This window comes from Scomber japonicus, chromosome 8 (genome assembly GCF_027409825.1).
Source record: "Scomber japonicus isolate fScoJap1 chromosome 8, fScoJap1.pri, whole genome shotgun sequence".
In the NCBI taxonomy this organism is placed as follows: Eukaryota; Metazoa; Chordata; class Actinopteri; order Scombriformes; family Scombridae; genus Scomber; species Scomber japonicus.
In genome coordinates, this window is record NC_070585.1 from 26,425,050 (window position 1) to 26,450,308 (window position 25,259).

The following is a 25,259-nucleotide window of genomic DNA, read 5'->3' on the forward strand; positions in this document are numbered from 1 at the left end:
TTATTTTTACTTGGCTACTTACCATCCTGAGACGGCATGTCATCTCTGTCTACAGGGTAATTATTTCAAAAATTGTCTCCCCCTGGTAAAGTAAAAAACTTAGGATGGCACCTCTTACCTCTCCAACTGGATGTATTAACTGCACTCTGCTTAGCCATAAGATTATCAGACTGGAAGGGAGAATATCCCTGCTATACCAACTTAAAGGGGCACGGAAAGTTAATGGACTGCCTAGCAACAGCAGCCGCTAATGAGGTTGATCAGGAGACCATCATTCCCTGAACAGGTCTTGTCACTGATGCCGATGGGCCTGACCTCTGGAAAAAACCTCTACTCCCTCCTCCACTCTCTAAAAACAGACCCTTGGTATGTTGTTGTCAAAATGGGTAAGAAGAAGACCAAACACCTGTTGTTTGTCTCTGATCCAACGTCAACTGCTTTTGTAGGTGATCTGTATGCATCAGCTCCCTGCCCCAGTACAAAAACACAAGACCAAGGTTCCCTGACTAAGCCTTGGTGCCAGGCCAAAGGTCCTTGTCAGGGCAGCTCCTCACCAATGGGAACCCAGGAATATTGCTGGCAGGCGAAGCTGTGGGCACAGCAGGAAGCATATCCTATGCCCCACTAGCAGCCCATCATATTGAGCTTGTGAAAAAAATTAAAATCCTGGACTTTCCACCTGTCACAAAGTCCACAAAGCCTGGCTTTGCAGCAATCCACCAGTCCAAGCCACCCACAGTCTCTCCTCTACCTGCCAGGTTCATCACAGGTGGCCTCCCAACCTGTCATCCCTGTTCTCTGGAGGAATCATCACTCAACACCCTAAAAGACTGTGGTAAGTCGATTTTTGTCTGTGGCCCTATTCCACCGTATGGCAGAGGGGTCGGCTGTTTTAACCGGACCTTAAGTCTCAACTCCTGGCTACTGTTAACCTGCCCAGCTTTTAAAATGTTAATCATAGACAATTGTGACCTCTTCTAGAAGCTCCTGTGCTTTTATAGTACTGATGGGATTCACCCAAGTGCTCTGAGAGCACGTTCTTTAGCTAGTAACATATTTTATTCTACTGTAAAACTCTTCCTCAAAATAAACAATATACACAGTAAATGTATTAAGATGTCTCATAAAATACACAGAAAGGCCATCCTTCCCTGGCTAACTGAGCAGATATGGGACATTATGAGACAAAGGGATTGTGCTCTAACAACAGCTATGAAGTCAAGTGTCAATACTGATATGCTTGTTTTTTGTTGGGGTCCTCAGCATCTTGAACTGAGAATTAATAATTAAGTTACACAAGATACAAAGTAAAAGAAACCTTTTAATGACTGGCAATAACATTTGGATCAACAGACACTGTAATTAAAGCACCATATTATTTATATGTCTTCTCATTGAGTGAACACGATATCATGAGAATAATAATAGATGTAAAGAAGTCAAGAGCTCCAAATGATAACATTAGGTTACTTTATACAAGAAGGGAATAGGTTTTCCCTCATTATCTAAAAGTCACTGTGATTACCCCCAGTATTGAAGGATGGCGATCCTGTCCATTTTTTGTCATCATCCACTTCATCCTATACAGTTTGGTTTTAGAACAGTCAATGTACAGAAATTGTAAATTGTTATTTTACAGAAAACAAAAAACAAACTATACTGAACAGTAAGGTAGTTGGTGCCATTTTTATTCATTTCGGGACGGGAAAAGCCGATGGAAATGAGCATTGTATTGTACACTGTCCCTGTTTTAAATAAATCAAATGAATGAAATTAATAACATTTGGACAGTGTTATGCACAGGCAGAGCACGCTGTGATTGTCCAGCCAAATTGAAAGGGCTTAAAATGACATTGGCACAAAAATGCAGTCACATTGTGCCTCATGTGAAGCAGCTTTTAAATCCTCTGTCTGAATATTAACATCTTACAATAACATCTTACATCTGCCCTTTCATTGCACTGCCCGGATATGTTTGAATCTAACATATTGACTGGTAACTCACAATATCAGGTGTACAATGTCCCAAGCTTCCTTGTCATATTGAGGTTGAGATATCACTTGTGGGAACCTGTGAGCATGACCTTTTCCTAAATGTAGGCTATGTGGCAGTGATCACAGATTTTGGCTGGTCTGCTGCAGATGACAGACCTCCCTCCCAGCACTGAATCCACAAAAAGTGTTTTCAGCTGGTTTTTGTAGACCGTATAGGTTAACTTCTGTATGCTATGTGCTATACTATGCTTTACTTTTTAGGTTTCCTCATATACTTTGTCAAAAATGGATGACAACGCTAAAGGTTTGTGCCTTGATAATGCATAAGGTTGTTGTTAATATTTGACAGCCAATGCCCCAATGTATTGTGACACTTTCCTACCAAAAGTTAATGACACTTTATGATAGATGACACCTTATCTGTTTACCCGTGATGCACAGGGCCATCATTCACCAAATTATTCAACGATGACAAGGGGCTGACTATCAGTAGCGTGGCAGACATCAGTCATATCTGTAACATCATCTAATTAAAAGACATCACTTCTGCCAGACAGTTTCCTTACTGCTGGCTGAAGCAAATTGATTCTCAACCCCCTTCTAGTATATGCAAAGAAGGAATGAATAATGCATGGACATTAAAGTCTTATCTTCTGTCTTGACAAACAATGTTGGTACGCTTAGAATATTCCACAAAGGTGTGCAAAGGGTCCTTATTAGCAGAGTACTCAGACAGGTGCCATTTTCATGGGGAACCTTTTCTATATTTACTGCTGTTCGTTTTCCAAGCTGCACCATAAGTCTAGACACACTGGATCAATGGATTTGCTTTATGACAATGCTCAGTTTACGACAGCGCTTAAAGTATTTGCATAGATTTTTACAGCTGCCACTCAGAGATTATTTTGGCACTGAACTGAAAAACTATTACGATGCAAGGCTCTAAGACCATGGTCTATAAGGCCAAATCACTCCATGGATCCATGTCCATGTTACTCCGTTCTACATGTCATTGATACAGTAGATGTTCATGTCATTATTGAAGTTATCTTATTGCATTATATCAACAGCTGTACACTGTTTACCAGATATATATATATTTTTTAAAGATCTCTCTAACTGTGTTACTTTATATTGCTGTCTAATACTTCTATGTGGAAGAATATCAACAGTAATAAAATACATCTGATGTACTTTAGTTTTTTAGTCGATCCAATAACACAATAAAACATAATGTTTTTGTCGATTTAAATGTATTTGTTGATGCAAATATTATAGGTGATGTTAGATAGATGACTGTGGGCATCAGGAAGGGCTGCATTGTCTCTGATGGTTGTGCAGGTGATTTTTCATCCCACGTTGGTGAGAATACTTTGCTGAGTTGCTGTGTTCCTTTAGGGGAATTGACCTTCAGCTTACTTAGACTCTTCATAAGGGAAGCAAATGAAGTTATGAACATTGAATTAAATGGCTTGGTCATGCATAAAAGAGCCTCTAGTACTCAGTCTACAGAGAATTGACACTTGACACTTACAGTTATGTGCAGCTTTTAACAGCTCTCTGCTAATTTTTGAAGTTAGTGTACCTGGCTCAGATTTATAATCTTGAATGATTTTGCTCCTTTGTTAGAGTTAGATGAATAAAATGCTATTGAAATAATGTGGATTGAAATATTCAATAGTATGAGTATGAAGTATGAAGTTAGTTACAGGTGAACAAATCCTATTTTAAGTCACAGATAAAAAAAAACTGACACATTAACATTCTTGCTCCTATAGTTGTAGTATATTTGGTGCAAAACATATTTGTGTACCTGTATCATACAATGTGAAGTTGTGGACAAAATTTGAATATGTGCAAATCTGAATGTGAACTTGTGCAATAAATGTTCAATGTATGTAAAATAATTTCTCACGAAAATATTTGTTGTTTTAAAAAGTACAACTGCTCGAAGTCACAGATTCTGTTTCCTTCAACTACAAATCACAAATCACGCCTCCACTGAGATATGTGGTGCAGAACTATCTATGCATTCAGTCTATGGAGCAAAAGGCGGGTGCTGATCTGAGATCGACTGATCCTACAGCCAATCAGAGGAGAGGGGCTTTTGTCCCACAGCCAATAAGAGGAGAGGGGCTTTAGTTTACATGCAGCACATGCTAAACTAACAGTAGCAGAGACAGTGATATAAGCAGCTTTCAAGACTGCCGTCAAGTGAGCTGTCATTCGTCTTTTCGTGGTCAAACCAGCCACACCAACGTTTCAAGTGTGCCCGTATTACAGAATGTATGGCAAATGGTTTTCAAAATAAAACGTTGGTTATTCCAAGGCAGTAAAAACAGAAATGCCAATGTGATCCGAAGCTGATTTTCAGACAGTAGGCCACATAGTCTAGAAGCTATTGAACTAAAATACTAATATTTTCTCATGAAAAGGCCTGATGCTGTCATACTAATTTCTGACAATGGATGACATTTTGCACCTTAAGACTACGTTTACTACTCACTGACTCAGTATCAAACATTTTGCATGTAACGTTTTTTGAGAAATTAGTTTTTTTTAAATAGAAAAAAGGCTCATGCTCATTTTGTATGCAACTGTAAAATCCCTTTTGTCCATAATTTCTGACAAAGGTTGATACAGTTGTTCACTCACACAGTATCAAGCATATTTACTGTATCATTTTTTAAGAAATTCAGCCTCAAAGTTCCCTCTTTTGCACTTAAAAAAGGTATTATGTGCAATATTTACTCTACTGTAAAATCCCATTGAGCTATAATTGCAGGTTAGTTTCTGAAGAAACTGAATGTGTGACCTTAACAGCATTATCAGCCTTTTTTGTCAGCTGTCTTATTGGCATGCCGGAGTCCTTTCTTTAAAGCAGCTAATCATTTAGCACAATGACGTAGGTTTAACAATAGTAATAAGTAAAGAAGACATCATCTGAGGACTAAAATGACCTCTAAGTATACAAAACACTAATCTAAATTTAGTATTGGGTGAATAGAGGTGAAATGGCTTCAAGCACTACAGCAGTGTGCATGAACATCTTAAGTTCAGTTGTTGGCAAAGACACAAAAAATAGTTGTATCAAGCATATTACTGCTCGTTTGAATCCATTACTATCCTCACTCAAAAGAAATTAATATATTTAACTTTATAAAATATCTAATTCATTCACAGTTGTTCATATATTTGGCCAGCTATCCATTGTTGCTGAATAACAACATTAAGTGGCACTGTATGAGGATAAAGAAAAGGGAAATGAAATGTGTGAGAAAGTAAGGCAGGTTAAAAGAAACTCTGCCTCAGAGGGGGAGATTTAGTCACATGAAATATCCCCTTTCCCTGTGAGGAGTTGGAAGCTGGAAGCGTGCAAAAAAGATCTAAAAGCTGAAGGGGAAGTAGCTTGAGTTAGAGCAACTCAACTCTTCAAGGAAACCCAGCTCTCCCAAGATTGGCTGGAGTTTGTTTCTTTGTGTAATTTGCCAGAAGGGGTTTGCACCCACACATTTGCGTACTCTACAATATGGAGAATAGTAGACAAGTTGAGACTCCTTGGCTTTACCATTTGCTCTCATGACTTTTTTTTTTTTTTTTTGCCTGTTCAAATGAAATTCTCTAAATACAAAAGGCTGATGAGAAGAGGGTTGATTATGAATTCTCTCCCACTGCTGAATGTGTCAAGCCAGCCAAATGTCAGAGGATATTCTGTCAGAGGATATTGAGCTGACTGAAAATGTCAGACAAGGAGGAATCACCAAAGGAGAGCATGAGGAGGAAACTGGTGCACATGTGTTGGTGTTACTCAGATACAGCCGAGCACCTGTCATCATTATGTTGCCTAATGAGGGGGTTTGGTTCGAACTACTGTATCGCAGTAGTTGTGACCTGGTTCCTTTGGCACAAACTTCATTTTGAACTCCTTTATCAAACCTAACCCCAGTGGAACAAACATTTGAAGGCCGATAACACAATTGGCAACAGTCTGGAGTTCTCAGTGAGAAAACCTTTGGCGAGATATCAAACAATATTGAAGAAAAAGCAACAGACTGACAGTTTAAATAAGAAAAAGTAAACTACTTTCAAGATTTCAAAGCAAATTGCAAACTTAATTAAATAAACTTTTTTATTTTATGTAGACAGATGGCTGACATTATATGCTATTAAAAGAAAAACAAGGGGAAGAAGAAGCATGTAATGAATCAAAATCAATTATGACATTGTTTCTATGGTTTCAACTTACCCTTTATGTTGCAGGTAGATCACAATTATTGTAATACTGTATGAGTTATTTATGCTTAACTGATGAAAAATGTTGTGGATACCTTTGTCGCTATGTTTATGGACTGAGATAATGTGAACAGTAAGGAGGTATTAAAAATATATTGACTGCGACTCGGTGGATGAGAGATTCAGTTCTGCCACATTTGATCCCTATTTTCACAGATAATTGGGAAATGTGGGACAGAAAATATCATAAGTTCCCCTAATTTTCATTCAGAGATAATGAATGTTTGCAATTACACAAAAGACACTGACAAAAACCAAAAAAAATCTAAACTCTGAACTTACCAAAAGCTGTGTAAAACTCCTCTTTGGTCAGGTGCTCGTCATCATTGACGTCATTATACTTCAGCAGATCGAACAGCGTGCACTCAGAGATGTCCTTGGAAAAACCTTCTTGCTTGATGACCTTCAATGAGAAAGCAATAATGCTCAGTCAAGGTGGACATTACTCTTACTGTAGGTTTAATTATACTTACTTTTCATTATTGTCTTTTACAGAGGTTCCCAAACGTCTTGAAAACACACTACCTTTCTATTCTTCTTAGTGATTTCTTTTCAATGGCTCCTCTCCATGCCCACCCACACACAGCTATAAATTGACACCATGAATATTGTTTATATGACTTTATTTTACCTAGGTAACAAATTAAATAACTGTATATAACTGTATATAAATTAACATCAATATTTGGAGACATTACATAGGAAAGTTGTCAACAAAGGAGTCACCAATTATAATTACTAAAATACTAAATAATGAACAAAAATTAAGCATGTTATTTAGTACAATGCATCCTATTCATTTTAATAATGTCTCTAGTCTCATATGTGGCATAAGTGCATATTGAACAGGTTTTTTTTAATATGGTGATTTCTATATTTTGATATGTTTTTCCTTCAAAGGGCACCAGGGTGTAGCAGCACCCACTTTCTGTATCAAATAAAATTGAACAATACTTGAATGTTTAAAACTAAAAGGTCAATGCAATGATTAATGTCTAACAGATACATGCTCAACATTTGCAGTGTAGTATGTAATCCTGATGAAGACAGCTTTATTGAAATGCTGCTAACAAATTGTAAAAAGTACATCTTTCAAATGGAGTGGAGTAGAAGTATAAATGTGTCCTTAGTTACTTTCCACTACTTCCAGCAACCTATTATTGTACAGTCTACCTTGAAAGGTCTGGATATAAATCTCTGTAATGAGTCAATGTTACATTCCCTATTTAAGCTATGTGTTGACTGTCAAAGGTGATGAAACATATACAATATTAGCTGTCAGTTTATCCTAGCATAAACTAGGATTCACTGAGTTTTTGTCACAATAGACGATGAAAGGGTCCCAAACACTGTGCAGGTTTTATCATCATTTTGCTAAAACATGATCCTATTCAACACCCTCTACATGGCAGTGGCAGTGCAACATCCATCACACTAGATCACCTGTCAAAATGCTGATCACAAGGGACGGCTTTATACATCATGCCTCGTCCATCGGATCAGCGCACTTCCCTTCCCAGATGAATTACCCAAAATTTAGTAGTGACCTGTAATGGCATTTTTTTTACTCCATCCCAGGTACACAGGAGGTAAAAAGTAAGACTGATGTTCACTAAAAGGAGCTGATTTGTCTTCCTTTAATTATGTTATCCTATTATTTATACTTGTATCTAAATCAAACTAAAACCGACTTTACCAAAATTAAATGTGTGTATTTTTCATGCTAAAATATTCTTGATTCTCTGGTATTTTCTTTTGGCTTGCTTTGACTCAGCATAATGTAGCTGGCCTCTGACTGGTTTTTTAAATGGTATATAGTAGAGTCACAGTCTTTGATACTTAAATTATATTCCCTAAATATTCCACGACGACGCCTTACTTCTCACATGCTAAACTTTAATTCCTGTGGATATCTCAGATTTTTGCTGTCACTTCTCTGTAGTGTCTGACTATCCAACCGTATTAAAAGAGGGCCACTGACATGCTCACTGGCTTTCAGCAGACCCTGTGAGCTAAATGAACTGAGACACATCATTGATGATATAACCAGCTTGTAATGTTTAATGAGATGCAGCTTCGGCATGTTTGAAATCAAAGCTTAATTTACACAACTGATGGAACATTGTCTGGTTAGTCAAACATAACACATATCTTGCAATTAGCAGTATCACCAAGTATTTATTACTTCATAAACCTATAGACTAATTTTAGTAATTACGCAGGACTTATTATATGCTATTATGTCTACATGTAATAAATATGAAAAACCTGCACTGTAAAAAGGTCACACCTGCATGCCCTTCACTAGCAGAACACCACTGTTCCTATACAAACCACGTGATTCAGATCCGTGATTCAGATTTATATGTTATGTTTGTCTCCTTAGTCAACTTCATTTGTTTCCATACAATCAAATTTAGGTACTTGTGTCATACTTCTAAGCACAAACATCATATGCATTGATAATTTAAATCCCGAAGCGTTTACTATTTTGCTGATCTAGAGTGTGTGGCTCTACAGTATTGTTCCTCTTTTATTTTTCAAACATGTGCAAGCTCATTATTGGCTATTTCTGTCTTGATAAGGGCCCGATTCTGATGTCATAAGTGTGACCATGTTAAAATCACAGTTAGCAGTCAGAGCAGTCATATCTTTACCTTTATGTGTTATTGTATTTTTCAATATAATAATATATTTTCAACTTGCTATACAAAACAGCTAGGATGGACAAGGGTAAAGCAAGGTCCAAAGCTGTTTACCGTCCTCAATCTCTTTGGGGAAATTGCATAATTTCACACATTCTGTCTTTGGTCAAGTGATAGATACAGGCAGTGCTCGAAGAGATGAGTTTTGATTTGCCATTTCAAAAGGGCACCCAAGACTAAAAGGGCAGTGACAATTGCTCCCTGTGCCCCTTCTGGTGCACAATCTAGCAAGTCAAGTAAGCCAATGTGAAGGATTTCCATCCTAGAATTTCAAATTAGATCAGAGAATGCCCCAATTATAAAGGCTGCTTTAGGGCACAGGGTGACAGGCACGGTTTTGTACTTTCAACTGCTGATAAGACTGTGATTTGCTTGTGCAATGCTCCTTTTGAGTGTTTGTTCACATCAAAATTTAATTTGCATAAATCTTCTTTCATATTCATCTTTTGTCAATAAGGCAAAAACTCTGCAGTTCTAGCTTAAGCGACTGAGTTTAAGAAAACATACAGATTACCCTGACAATGCAATCAAAGCAATTCTAACCCTTTATGTATTGTGTATGATATTTGAAACTCACATCCTTTGGACGGAAAGGGAAACTGTATTTTCCGAGCTATTAATTTCTCTCAAATTACATTCTGAAATGCAGCTGTGAGAACAGCTAATACACCAATATAAAAACTCATTAAAGACCCAATCCATAATTACATTCAGGCGCCTTTATGTTGATGCACTGTCAACCCACAACTGACTTCGTTTATTAAGTGATTTATCAGATTGATGAAGCTATTTTGCTCTAAATTTATCATGGAATTATTTATTATGCTGTGACTAATATTTATTATGCTGGGAAAAGTCTGCAGAAACTCAAAAGTTTTCTCAACCTTTTTAGTCTGTAGATATATGTAAATATTTGAGTTTTGACAAACAAAAACAAAGCTGTTTTTTGAGTTGCAATCTGATAGCGACAAAAAATCTTAATATTATAATCTTGTTTTTGTAGATGAGTTGAATAGATAGATAAAAAGCCGGAAGACAGAAAGCAAGAAGGCCATGAATGTATGCATATATGCATAAAAACTCTGAACTCAGTTAAAAAACCTAAGAGGGCCACCTGCCATCCATTGATATTATTCCCGACTATTCCAGAAATCTTCCCTTCTCCTCTTTTCTGTAAGAATTTGGGTTGTGTTGCTGACACTGTATGAAAGCTGCCAACATTCCCATATGTGTGAATGATAAAAATGGGAGGAAGGTTAAAAGCAGCCCTTGAGAAATCCCTGAAAAGAGCTTCTCCATCTGGATGTTAATTATTACTGACTAGCTTGTGTCATTCAAATACCTAAGGAGAGGTGGAGTGGTACTGCATGGCCTGGAGTAGAATAAATGGCAACACCAATAAGACTGAAAATCTGTCCAGTGAAATATTCAGTAGATTAAAAGGGCATATTCAAATTCACATTCAGCGCATACTGACAATATTATTCCACAAAACACAGCACAACATGGTTTGTTGACTATGCATTTCACTCACTGAGCAGTGATTTTCCCATGCTGGCACAGGCTACCATGTAAATGTAAAAACATGTAAAAATATGTTAATAATATGAAAATATGGCAAAAATATCACTGCTTTCAGGAGTTATTTGACTGTGTTGAACTCAAAACACTAAAAAAGGAAAAAAAAATCAAATAAATCTAATGAGACCTTCCTATGAGGGAAGAGGGCACTGACAAAGCTAACCAAGGTGACCCTGTATAGATGGGATATCCTATTTGATCAGCAGGAAACTGACCAAAGAACAGAAACTGGCATCACAGTTCTGAAAACCTCCTAAGGTTGCTTACCCTTTCAATTATTCAAATACTTTCTATATTGAATCAGTCCTCAGGTACCGGGAGACTTTATTTGTTATGCACAGAACGCCTTCCTTCCTTTTGGCAGCTATAAAAAAAGCTCTTCTTTTTTCTTTTTACAACCATCCCTCTTGGCAGTGCTGGTCAAAGGCTGCAGCCTCCCATGAGCACTAGGCTCCTCTGACCCATATTGCTTTTCAAAAGATTTACATAAAGCCACGCAAAACAGCTACCAGAGGGAAGGGTAAGAGAAGTAAAATGGACACAATTATGGCAGACATCAAAGCAGCAGGTTTAAACACCTGAGCACACGTGTGGTCTCCTTTTAGATGGATATTTAAATACAAAGTATCTGCACTTTTGACAGATTTGGAGAGGTGTCTTTACAAAGGAAAGTCTCAGAACAAATACTAAGCAGGGTTTTGGTAATGCCTCATTTCATTTAACTAAAGTCCTAATATTTTTTCCAAGATGCTTCCTGGAAGGAGTCATGTAATCTGGGACTAATTATAGCTAAAACACATGCAGTGCTCAGTTAGTAGACTTCAATTTAATCAATTTTAATTTAATGCCAAGCTGGTTTAGCTTTTAGTCAGTGCACAGTGAATATGCAAAATGTGCATGTTTAATAGACTTAAAATAAAGTTTGAAATAATAAATGAATGATGAGTTTACTGTGGGTTAAACGATGCAGCCCTCCAAGGACATTACTACTTAAAAACTCAATATAACTAAAATTACCGCCACAGATTTGTCTGTGTTTTTGGGGATGAAGAGGTAGTTGTCACACACTACATTTATTTATGTGGGAGGGGGACATCTGGATATACTCATAACCACTACTACACTGATCATGATATGGATCAAGTCAAGGTCAAATGATTGCAACTGGTTGAGTTACCTGTGAGAGTTCGCTGGCATCTATTTGACCGTTGTTATCCGCATCAAAACGTTTGAACATCATATCAACCAGTTGCTTCTTGACAGCCATGTTGTCCTTGTGGGCCCCGTGGACGTGAGACCCCATGTATCTTTTATCATGGAGATCCAGAATCTTGGTTTTCAGCCGACGGTAGTCGCTCAATCTACAGTCATCGTCTGTGTGACAAAAGGACAAAAAAGGAGAAGTGCAACGGTTAGGAGGACAAAATGATAATAAAATAATAAACTCACAACATCACAATTCTCAACACCCCTCCTGTAAGAGTTGAAAGGATGAGTCTGGTGATTTTTTTGCTTTGTCTGAATGACTAAAAACGTTGAAATGTTAATAGGATGTCTAAAAGCAGGTATTTCATTAATAGCTAAAAGACTCCCAGGTGATGAAACCAGCACATGATTAAAAGCATTGGACTTATGATTTATAAACCTGGAAGCAATGTTTGAAATCTCAGCCAATTAGTACCTGTGAAAACAAAAAAAAATCCCCCCCCAAAGACTCCCATTATTAAACAATGAGCAGCTGTTTATATTCAGCTAAAACCCAAATCTGTGCATGTCTATGATTGTCTGCAACACAATAAGAAAATGCTAAGGATTATTTTCCCGAGGGGTGAACACAAACGGTGACAGTCGGGCCCGTGTTTCATTGCCACAAATTAAGAAAGCAGCAGCAGCCACCCCCCCCCCCCCCCCCCCCTCCCACCTACCCCTCCCATTCAACACAAAGAAACTGACGAACAAATCCATCACACAGGTGTCAAGAGCTAACCCTGACAGCACAGAAAACATGATGGTGTTGTATTTACAATCCGCCATCAAAGGCACCGGATCAAAGAAGTCAACTACATGAAAGGTTCAGCAGAGTAGAGTCGAGGCAAAGAGAAAATAATGACTAGAACTAGCGGTTGACACATGTCATATCAACTTCTCATTGTTAGATCTGGAAGTGTTTCTCCTCTAATAACAGTTATATTAGCTGATGTCAACCGACCCACGAGAAAAAAAAAACTTTATTGTACGCCGAGATGCTTTTAAAATCCCAGGGGAGGAAGGTGACATCTCTTCCACGTCGCACGGTGTGATCACCTACTTGGGAAAATATGGAATAATAGCTGCTGTGTGGCGTCTTCAGCGAGACAAATGAACTTTGTTGGAGGATGATCAGGCGAGAATGATTTAGCGAGTGTGCTAATGAGATCTCCACTCAGTAGAGCTGGGTACTTGCTGAGAGCTGATGACTAGTTTAGCAAAATCAGAGCCACCCAAGAAACCGATGACATGTCATTAATGGCTGCATAGGCGTCTCGTTTTTTTGTCTTTTAAATGTCTTCGGGCATTCATTCCTTCAGCGGAACAACTTGAGCAATCAGCGGGTATTTAAATAAGATGCTTGGTGTAATCCTGATGCTAACCATTATTTGGATATAAGAGGCTGAGAGGAGTTATCCTAACACTCTGCCAGTGATATCAAATAGGCTTCTACGGATGCCATCAAGTCATTTCCATCTAATTGTGGTACGACCTTGTAAAGTCCTGAGGAAAAGGAACTTAATTCCTAGCTCCAAAGTATTTTGTGTTGTGACTGAAAATAAATGTGTGAGGTTGAGGAGGGGGATTTGTGCAGCTTTTTATATTACAGTTCATATTCTACCAAAAAAAGAAAGACAAAGAATGATTGTCAACAAGAGAATGAACTATAAATCAAACTGTACAGAGCTTTGGTCATCAGATTTCAAGCCAATTACTACCTATAGGAGATTTTTGAGTGATGATGTGATACACAGCATCTCTCTACTATCATGAAAGCACCTTCATATTTTTAAAGAATGGTGTTCATCTATAAACTTGCCAAGGAAGCAGCTCTGGTAGGTCATGGTGGCCCAACACCTCACTGAGATACTTCACGTCGGTTTTTTTCTTCTTTTTTTTTTTCTTCGCCATCTGTAAATTTGTATTTTTTTAAAAAGGGACTAAGTTTTTCTGAGCTGTAGAAAATGGAAATCTCTTCTTGCAGAGCTTTGTTTTCCGACAACAACTTGGAGAACTAAATAATTGAAACCTCACATAGCCAGGTGGAGAGAATTAAACATATAAGCAAGGAGCTCTGGAACAATGCCTCAGTTTGTTTTAGCAGGAACACCTGTCAGTTAGATGCCAGCTGACTTGTTGACAGATGTTACAGCTGTATGCACAGTCTGAAGCTTCCTGCAACTAACAAGGTGTGAACAACATCAGTGGTGGCTGTCTTCTCTACCAGACACTGCAGGTAACAAACCAACTGGAGGATCTGTTTCGTTACAAAAAAATCCTTTGGCTGTTTAAACAATAAGCGGAGGTGGTTAATTCTTGGGAATAGAACCAGTAAGTTTAATTATTGCCCTCGAAACTGCATCAGCTGTTAGATTGCAGGCTGTGGCATGCTGCATATCATGGGACAGAGTCTGTTTTGACAAGCATCACTGACAGAGAAGCTGTCTTGGTCACAAAAGGCAGAATGAATAAAATATAAATGGCTGCTGGCATACCCAAGGGATATGAAGGTCAGCTGCGTCAAAGGAGCAAGTACTGGCAAATGCACGCGCACACACACACACACACGCACGTACACACACACGTACACACACACACACACACACACACACAAACTCGCACATACACATTCTCTAACATGCAGTATCTACACCCTGGAGTATCCAATCAGTAACTGTCTGCACAGGGGAGTGTCAGCATTAATTAGACAATGGCTTCCATTGTGTTTCTCAAATGAAGTTAGCTAACATGCCATAGTCCTTTTTATTGCACTTTCGAGTCCAATCCATTAAGTCGCATTTAGATCTCCCGATTAAAACAGAGGATTGGGATCTCCTCATCTACCCAAATGGCTTTCACACTGTTACTATTAGTGGGACACAGTGTAATGCAACCTGCCTACTTAGTCCATGTGATTGTCGGGGTAATCACTCCATTTACAAAAGCAAGTTCAATGATTTTATTCATGATAGTTTTTTTTTTATTTATTTAATACATATATATTGCTGCCTGCTGAAGTTAAATGATTCCAATCATCCATCTAGATGAACCCGAATAAAAACTCATATTGTCAGCAGACAATCATCTGATATTTTTTATTCCTTTTTATTGCATAATGGTAACAAATCAATACAGGATAAAAAGATAGCAGAGCACAGTTTTTCAGAATTATCTAACTGTGACAAAAATAAAGAAGAGTAACACATGCCTCGTCTCTTCAGCCTCATTTCTGCTCACTGTACCAATGCTATTAGCTCTGGTGCCAAATGATAGCAGAGTCAGCTAAACTACTCCAACTGTGATCCAGTGTGATTGCTATTTGGCTGAGCGGCATCCTAGTGGGTGGGAACACTTTTAATTTCCATATTTTTATGGATCAATAAATTGAACTGTCAATCATAACCTTCTTGTATGTTTGGATTGTATTATTTGGGTACACTACAGATAATAAGAAACATGTGTGTTTATGTGTGTATGCAGGTGAGCTTGAATGTAGAATAATTGAGAAGATGCCATAAATAACATGGTACGTTATGTTTTTTGTTTTTTTAAAGAAACAAAGAAACAAGATGGATTGATAAACAGGAATGACAATAACATGATGTATGCACATGCTCATTTCAAGTTTATGTTTACTCCAGAGTGACCAAAAAAATCCTTACATGTAAGAGTTTCATGTGTCTTCTCACATATTCAACACTACAAACTCATGTGCATATGATTGAGCTCTTTCAAAGCACTTTAAATTTTAATCTTTCATTTGCACTCCTTTTAATGATTTTAAAGCAAATCATTATTTTATGCTGCAACCTTATATTTAATGCTCTATTCTAGTCTTTTATTTCTCTCTCTTTCTATTTTTCTGTACTTTGTTTTTATTATTAGTGGGTGGGGGGCGGGGTTAATGGTATGTTTTAATGTTTCCATGTGTTTACTATTATTGGGTTTTATTTTTATTTCTCAAATTGCATGTTTTTATGTTGTTTTTTTATTTCCAATTCTTATTATTAAATGTTGAGTTGCCATTGAGTATGAAATGCGCTATATAAATAAAGCTGCCTTGCCTTGCCGTGTCTTGCCTTGCCTTGTGTTGCCTTGCCTTGCCTTGTGTTGCCTTGCCTTGCCTTGCCTTGCCTTGCCTTGCCTTGCCTTGCGTTGCCTTGCCTACAAACAGAATGACCTTCATAGAAGCTGCACTCAAAAGATCCTGAGTCTTTCTAGAGACTGTTACAACATTTTCATTTATGTTTGATGTGGTTCTTTCCCCTATGGTTAAAAAGACAGGAAGTAGATTTGAATTCATCTGTGAACAGTCCCGTTCTTTTTTTTTACTGAAGTTTAATTACTAAACATGATCCAATCTTCCTTTTCCCCTGAGTAATCTAAAAACTTTCCTTTCAGAGTTGTCAGGATATCTGCTCATTTATAACACATGCTAATGACAACAGTCCTTTTTTTTTTTTTTTTGCTATCCAATTACAAGCTGAGTAAACACCGTTTGAAAAAGAGTTAACTGTGTCGCATGTAATAGATCCACAAACTGTAAGACTCAACATTAATCGTGGATGAAACACACAACATTTTCCACAACAGTTTAGTAATACAGTACCACATGAAGGACACACAGTTGTCATAATTTCTTTTACTATTTACCTTCACCTACTCAATGACCTTGTTTTTGACAAATGTTTGGTCACATGGGCTCCATACTGTATGTGGCAAGAGGCCGACCAGGTCCTTTGTGAAAAGCCATTGCTTCTAATTAATTGCCTTGAACTGTTCATATAATGTGGAGGTCAAGTCCCCAACAAGATGGAGATGTGTGTCAGAGTGAGAGGACTCATATGCGCCGTATCGATTGAAGACAAATGATTTATTTGATTAAAACCATTTATCAAAAAGAGCAACACGGTAGAAGAAGGCTGCTCGAGTGTGTGTGTGTGTGTGTGTGTGTGTGGGTAAAAGGCTTTGATATCAAAATGCAAAGAGTGGAAGAGGTTTACAGTTATAGTCATTGTCAAACTCTCACTTTTACAGTTTAATTTATTTAATTACTGCTACACATTTGCATGGAAGCATCTAGTTTTACCCAGGCTTTTTTTCAGGCTTTTGAAGTTATAAGGAATGGTAAATCATTAGTTATGGAGGGTAAAGAGAGTTGTTTAGAAGTCTCTGATTAATAAATAGTGTTTGAGGAATACTTGGAATGGTCCTTCAAATAGTGTGTTTTAAGTGGTACTGATGTAGGACAAGGGGCTCTATTTTCAAAGCAGCAGCAAGTCTGGTGTAAATGACGCTGGTATTTTCTCGACCTTGACATTCGCTTTGACCATATGGTTTGGCATTTTTGTATTGTGGGGAATTGGTGGGAGGCACAAACAAGCGGGACATGAAATGACACAGCATGAAAAGCTGTTGATTTTTAGTGTCTACACAGCCCCGTTTCAGCTGTGTCTCATTGGAAAATCTGCTGGAACAAATACAATTAAAGTATGATCAATGAAGTGGTCTGCACTGGACTGGCCATTTATGCACATAACTGACACCAAAAGTAATAAGTATACTCTGTCTAAATAGACCAAATAGGCTCCAAATAGCTGCTGAAACACTCAATTTGTTACATTGGAAGTGTGGAAAAGGTGTTAAAAGTCACACTGAGATAGATGTCAAGAAATCTCACTTATTTCAGGCACCACAACATTCAGCTGGTAATTTGATTATTATTTCAAGAAGCTCCAAACTAAAAGCTTTGAGAGAAAAAATGTGCATCAAATATGAGAATAATGTTGTAGATGTAAATAAACAGCATGGTTTTAACAAACTTGAAACTCTAGACACATTTAAATAAAAAATAAAGCTTTAATGTGATTAAAGCAGGAACGTCAGTGTAGCAGTCTGCACTGATCTATAATTTAGCAGGTGATTCTTACAAGTATCTGTCATCCTGCTTTAAAATGCACAGAAGATTTCCTCTTCAGTTGATTAAATCCCTGCAGCCATTAAAACAGGGCCAGAATAGGGCCCAAAGGTGGACTTTAACACTGTAATACAACTATGAGATTGAGAGTCCATTTATAGAGGGCAGAGACCAAACTGAGGATTAAGAATTATCAAAGAAGAAGCTACCAAGGTCAACATAAAAAGACCAGATAACTCAAAATTCAAGTAATTCAGAATTTAGCCATTACATTCAAGATGCTATTTTTTCGATTTTGATTCCTCTTGCCATTTTCAATGGAAAGTACTGCTGTGTAGTCCATGACTCACTTGTGCAACAAAGCCTATACACCAACAGCATGATGTGAAAAAACTGCCAGCAAGCATTTAATCAGTGAGCTAAATTCCATGTAATGTTTAATAAATACATGTACAGCTAATATGACCATGAATGATTCACATTCTGCACATAACTATAAACTGTAGACCCTAACACTGTCTACCCACCATATAATCCCAGCTGAAAGACCAACGTGACTCTCATGTCATGATAAAAAAAAGGATCAGAAATATAAATGACATGTTGTGAAGTCACACTGGGAGTTGTATATGAAGGTCTGCGTATCGCCTTTGTTCTCTTTTATATGACACTTTTTATACAGAGATACCACCACACACTGTTATATAAACAGAGCGGACACAAATACAAGACAATAATAATATTATAACCTTATTACATTTTCAACCTTCATGAAGACAAGGTTTGTTACAGGCCTGCTGGACTAGACTAGACTTAGGCTAGACTTGTATTATTAGTTTAAAAGTGAAACTGAGTGTAAGATTAATGCAATTTCAAATATGTCATGTCAGAAAGAATAGCAAATCATAATGCAATAGTACACTGTCTGAGAAATATTGCGAAATCTAACTTCAATGTGTACACAATGTGATTATGAAGATTAGTTTTTGGGCATTTAGCCATTATTTGACAGTTAGTGGATAGAGATAGACGATAGGGAGAGAGAGATAGAGCTATGACGTGCAACAAGGGTCCAATGACCATGAGTTGAACCATGGACGCTGCTATTATGTGGTCTGCGTATCAGTCATTAGGCCACCGGGGCTCCTGACACAATGTGATTTGTCAAGATGTGTGAATTCTGTTTACTGTTCATGTATGTGTGCCATTACACAATATGACTTAACATGGATCACGTTTAAGTTCACTGCTGCACCCGAGTTTCAGCAATTAGTCTCCCATCACTAAACAATGTCCACCACACTGGCTTAAGGGCACTTAAGTGAACCTGAAAAACATGTAAATCGTCTTTGTCCTAAATAGGAACAACAAAACTGCATGAAGACCAGAACATAATGACAGTCCTCTGGGTATGACAGCACCAATCAGCAGGGGGACTCTTGTACACCCTGTGATAGTGATAAACAAGCTAGATGAAGCATGAAGGCTTACAATGTTTGCTTTAAGTATTTGTTGATTTATATAGCCTATACTTGTGAGAAATGGAATTAGTCACTGTGTTGTAGAATTTTTTGAATAGTGAAAAATAATAACTCCTGCTCTCTAAGCAGCTGAAAAGAGCACCACTGTGCATCATGCATACTGTGCCAAGCGGTACGGAGAAACCACTCTTGCATGAGCAATCACTATAAATCCAGGTGGCACTCATGAGAATCACAAGTTACTTTGTGAATCCAGAAACTGCACAGAAAACAAACCCAAAACATTTCTTTAACATGCAGATCTCTGCTTAGAGTTATTTCACACAGAGCTAAAAATACATATTAATCCTTCCTAGAATAGTCAGAGAGAAAAAAGCAGACCTTGCATGCTATCCCCTGTCATTACCTCATGACCAAAGTGAACTCAACCCACACCTCCTCGACCTGCCCCTTTAAAAGCACTACTGTTTTATTTAGATTAAGAAAGATGGTGGCTCAGCTGAATAGCTGCAGTCAACACTGCTGCCCCATCTGTGCTCTCCCTAAGCGCTCCTGCCCCACCCAACTCCAGCTTTTCTATCTCCGTCTCCAGGGCCCTGAGTACTGCCACGGCTCACAATACATCAAGACAGCACAGCATGACAACTGGGTTACCCAAATCAGAGGTCACTGATTGCAATCTTTAACAGCAACTAGAGGTGTCACTGCCGTAACACCTGGCTGAATCTGAAATGGATATCTGGGCAGTAGGGCTGCAACCTCGTCACAGCCACTCTGCCCAGGATGAAACAAAGGCAAAAAAACCCTCACAGCACAGAGAGGAGACTACTAGTTTAGAATAAATCATTCACTCTTTGATTTGTGTATGTATATAAGGGAGTAAAGATATACAGTACTGAGATTTACAAGTTCATTCTTAACCTTGAGAAAACAATCTCACCACAAGGTCCATTTGAAAGCTGTCCTGGATCTTTTGATCATATCATATAATCATCTGAAGACAGATGTGAAGCTTGTGGATGGTTTTAATTATTAAACTCATGCATAATAACTACTGATAACTAATGAGAGGCGAGAAATCCTTTTTCCTAAACAACAAAAACACCAAAATTAACTTTTTATGATCTGCAACCTCTATTAGCTATGGTTTTGTTAAATTTAACTTAATACTTATGTTGTGGTCACAGTTAGGAAAGGCAAACCACTTTCTACAATGTCAAAATTGGACATATAACTATCCCAACATCTTATTTAAGAGGTTTTGCACCTACCTCTTACAGAGAACAGTGGGAGACTTTACTTTGTGTTTGCTTGGTTACTTTCTGGCTGTGTGGTAACAGCTCAAGACAGATTCCCTCCCCTCATTCAGTCTCTGTCACTACTGTTTCCTCCCTGGACGCAGGTATAATTCTTTCCCTCACATCTTTCATCAGGAGTGCTACTTCTTCCTCATGTCTTAATCTTTGATGTATTACCCCTCGCACCCCTCCTCTCTCACCTTGAAGGCGATCATTATCATCCAGGAGACTTTACTCGAACCTCAACCCACACACCCAGCTCACCCCTCCCACCCATCCCACCTTCATCTTCTTCACCAGGCTCTGACAGAAGCCTCCAGAGGTGTTCTGAGCCTCTAAATATCCTTATTAAAGAATCTCAGCTTTGTACCATCTGCTACTATACACTATAATACCCCACAACTTTCACTTTTACTGGGATTTTATTCTAATTCTGGTTTCTGGCTATGGTGACTATGCTGTATGCTGTGTGTCCTGATGCATCGTATTAATTCAATTGAGTTAATGCAAACCTATGATTCATCTTGACTTCTCTGTTGTATTTACAGGGTAGTATAGCAATATTGTGAGCTGGAGCTCCAATTAAATGATTACAATGCATGCATTAGTGAGCAAGGCTGTAACAGAAACATTCTTCCAAACTTTTTAAAGCCTTATTCATAAACCTCTCCTTTTTTTTTTTTTTTTTCCCACTGCTCTATAGGGAAAAAATTACCCCAACTTTTTAGGGTGCAGGTTTGTTAAACAGATTTTCAACCAAATGGCACCACGCACCCAAAAGATAATGAGACAGAGTTAGACTGAGAAAGAAACACAGTTGAAAGAAGAATGAGGAGCAGAGGGAGAGACAGCGAGAAGAGTGAGGCTTTGTTCACATCTCAAATCAGATCTCAGTAGAGTTGATTACTTAGATCTTACTCCTTCAGCGACAGGTCTTGTTGACATGATAGAGGCCAGTGGCTCAGGGGCTGAACACGCCCTAGGCCAAGGTATCAAATCAACAAAACACTGCTGCAGGTCTATATTTGGATTATAGCAGACAGACAGGGGAATATTCAATGTTGTGCCAGATAGAGACTCTGTTCTTATAGTAACCATAAGATATTTTCTCATATGGACTCTGGAAAATGTCCAGAGAATCGGTTCCAGATATTGTCTGGAGTTGCCCTTTTACACATGCAGTACGCATTATTCACAAAAGGATTCCATCAGAGATCAGGGTTGCAAAGAGGCAAATTTCTGTCAAATTTCTCAAAACTTTCCATGGGAATTTAAACTGGGGAATTCTGGAAATATTCCAAGTTGGAAACTTTCCATGGGAATTATTGGAATATATGGGAATTTATGGGAATTAACGGATATTAACAGATATTAACTGGAAATGTGTCATAAGCAGACATGCATACAAACTAATACTTTTTTTATTTTAAACAACATTTTGACTGATTTATTTACATTTATCATATCTTATTTACCAGCTAGCCAGCTACTATGCAAACACATTTTGATTAAATATTTGCAAGTTAAACTTTAATAACATAGATCAAATATATTTATCACATTAATATCATCAAAACTTACTTGACTTTATGTAGTCCTTGTGTTCAAAATTGTGGCTTCAATAGTCCTGGGTTACAGAAAGCATATGTGCATGTGATGGAGGAATGCACAGTGCATGTAGGGGGTGTAGCCCTGCAGTAAGTAATGTAATAGGTGACTGAGGAATAGGGGAGATATTCAACTGCATTAAATCTGGTTGTTTTAACCGAGATTATGCTACAAGATATTTTTTCTAACTTTATTAAGTTCCATGTTATAGGCTAATATGTGTTTTATTTTTATTTCCAGTTTACTTACGTTCATTCCCATATATTCCTATGAATTATGGTATATTACTGTTCATTCCCATATATTCCCATTAATTGCAATAGAACGTTTCTAACTTTGAAAATACTTGAACTTTGCAACCCTATCAGAGATTGCACAAAGTTTTTGCAAGGGAGTGGGCAGGATAAAAAGTCTGTTCGGTCCAACTGATTTGAACATTGCATTGCATGTGTGAAAGTAACTTATCAAAACATTTGTCTGATGTAGAGTTGTGTAGGATTTTGTTGCATGTAGCGATAGGGTTACAGATAGCAACCAAATAAATATGCCTCTCCTCACGCTCTGCATTCAAGTTACAAAAATGCGACCCTCTCTGCCGTGTTTGGTAAAAACATGGGCGCCCTTTGTATCTATATAGGGAGCAGTCCCTATATAGATACAAAGGGCTCATTCTAACATATTGAAAACACAATTCTTATTTTAAGGAGATTATACACAAATTAAAACTATTCTATTTCCACAATGTCTATTCAATTACATCGAACACATCAGTCCTTTGAGGTTATCTACTCTTCTTATTAAAGACTTAATGGTCATCAAGTTGAATCAAGTCAATTAATGAACAAACACACTTTCTCTGAGGACATGAAAGCAGACAGAAACTCTCTATTTTTCTTGTATGAAATGAAATGAACTGTGCAGCAGAGACAGTGATAGCATATTTTAAATTCGCTGATTTTCATATGAACAAGTAGATCAGTCTGACCACCAGCCTGGCTGAATACTGATCCAGTATTCAGTGGCTGTAAATCTGGTTGCTTAGGTAACAGGTTTCAAGAGGACTTTCTTGTCATAAGCTACCATAGCTAACTTTTTCAGTCAGTATACTCAATGCAACTAAAATATAGCATATACAGATATAAGTCATGTGTCACCAGACTTGCTTTTAAATTATAATTTCCACTTTATATCAAAAATATGACCAAACTCTTTCCTTCTTTGAAGATCAACTGCAAATTAACAGCACTTTTCCAACATGATTGAGCTTTCGTTTCATCAACATTACATTATTAACAACGTGAGAAGAAATGATTCTTAGAACCAGTGAATTGACTCAGAATTGTAGAAGGGAAAGCTGCGACTCCCCCGGGAATTGATTAGTTCCCCCACCCATACTGGCAGAAGTTGCAATTTATATTTTACCCTGATAGCATCTTTGTACTGGGACATTTGTTGCTTCTTTGACTCAGCGTATCAGTGTTTATGAGTTTATTTGGTCTCCAAACAGCTTAGCCGCACTGCATGGATACATTTCTACCCTGCTATAAGTCTGTTTTGGAGTCCAAAGGAGTACACGACTCTATCCAGTTTATGTAATGGCCAGTATTATAGTAAGACATTACTGGACACCAACACACACCAACACACACCAACAGCCTCCTTTGCAGATCCTTACACTGACTGCCAGTAACACTCTGATTATAACTATACCTCTTGTGTCCTGCTTTTAATCCCACAGTGGGGTCACTATTAGGTTAAAGGACTCTATTATCATCTATCTAGCCACTGGACTCATAGCTGGGAACCATAAAGAGTTGCACTCATAGATCTACTGCCCCATATATGGCATACTCAGGAGCCCTTATTGATCGGGTCATAAAACATTCAGGTTTGCAAACAGGGATAGAAACAAGACTTTTGTCACAACATTGACTTGCCACTGTTTCAGCATCCACACAGATCTTTTTAAGAGTTCTCAAAGTCTCAAACTGTCTGGTTGCATGCCAGTGCAATTGATATAACGGACATAAATGACCAAATACGGCCAAATACTAAGCAGCATTATGCAAGTATGACTGTTTTGTTTTGACTTTTTGTTTGTTTGTTTTTCTATTTTCTATTTCCCAAGGGTTACAAATTTGACCCTTGTAAGTTTATAAGGTCATTTAGAGTCTCATAAGAAATATATAAGACAACTTTGACACATTTTCATTAATCATATATGTTTCTGTCTTTGTTGAAGTGCACCTGGGCCATCAGTAGGGAGGAATAACCAGGTCCAGGTCAGCTGGATTGTAAAGCATTTATTCTGTGTCCAGAACATGCATTTTTCTTGCTGATGGTTTGTCAGGAATCGAAATGTTTTGTGATTTATGGCGTAATCTCCCGTATTGGCAGCCAGCTCAGTCATTTCAGCTTTTGACAGACTCTCATTCAAACTGATAGAGCCATGAGGAAAAAAAAAAAAACCTTCTCTAACTAAAATCAAAGACGAGCTTTTATGTGCTGAGCATTGTGTGCGCTGAACATTAAACTGAATTAACTGCAACATTCACTACTACAATTTACCGATTGAGAAAGGCAGAAAAACTACACTATTTCACTATTTCGGTTTTATATACACTTAATTATGAATGACAACCGTAATATGGCGTAATTTTGGTCATGTATTATATTATTTGATCCTCTTTAAACATTTTGGTATGTCACGTTGGGTTCTTGAGGATTGACATATACTGTATAGGTTCTGAAAGAAATGAAGAATAGCATATAAGTATACATCTGCCACACACCTTGAGTCACAGTTTCTCAAATGATAAGACAATCTCTGCTAAAGGTTGACTTGCTCATTTGCTCTGGAGCTATCAACCATGCAGTTTTTGCCAGCAAATGCAGTTTACTCAGAATAATTGAAAGCGTAGTGCCATGGCAACAGAGCAAATGTGCTGATAAAGACTATGTGGTCAAAAGCTCCAGGAAAGGCAAGTAAGCTGACTTTTAGTGGGCTTTCTTTGTAAACCGCACTTCCCAAGGTCAGAAATGAGCTGCCAACCTCAACTCTGAACAAATGTCATGTATTGATGGAGATTTAATCTTTAATTACATAACTGTATATCTTTCCACTTTAAAACAC

The 25,259-nt window shown here is 37.8% G+C and overlaps 1 protein-coding gene across 1 annotated transcript in view; it reads right to left on the reverse strand.

Annotated features, from left to right (window-relative positions):
* The window catches only part of fstl5 (follistatin-like 5), a 140,212-nt gene that overhangs the window by 64,957 nt on the left and 49,996 nt on the right, over positions 1-25,259 (reverse strand). Inside the window, exons 8-9 of the mRNA XM_053323687.1 lie at positions 11,752-11,948; positions 6,571-6,691 (exon numbers count right to left, since the gene is read on the reverse strand). Coding sequence (XP_053179662.1) covers positions 6,571-6,691; positions 11,752-11,948 — 318 coding nt within the window. The remainder of the gene's footprint in view (positions 1-6,570; positions 6,692-11,751; positions 11,949-25,259) is intronic.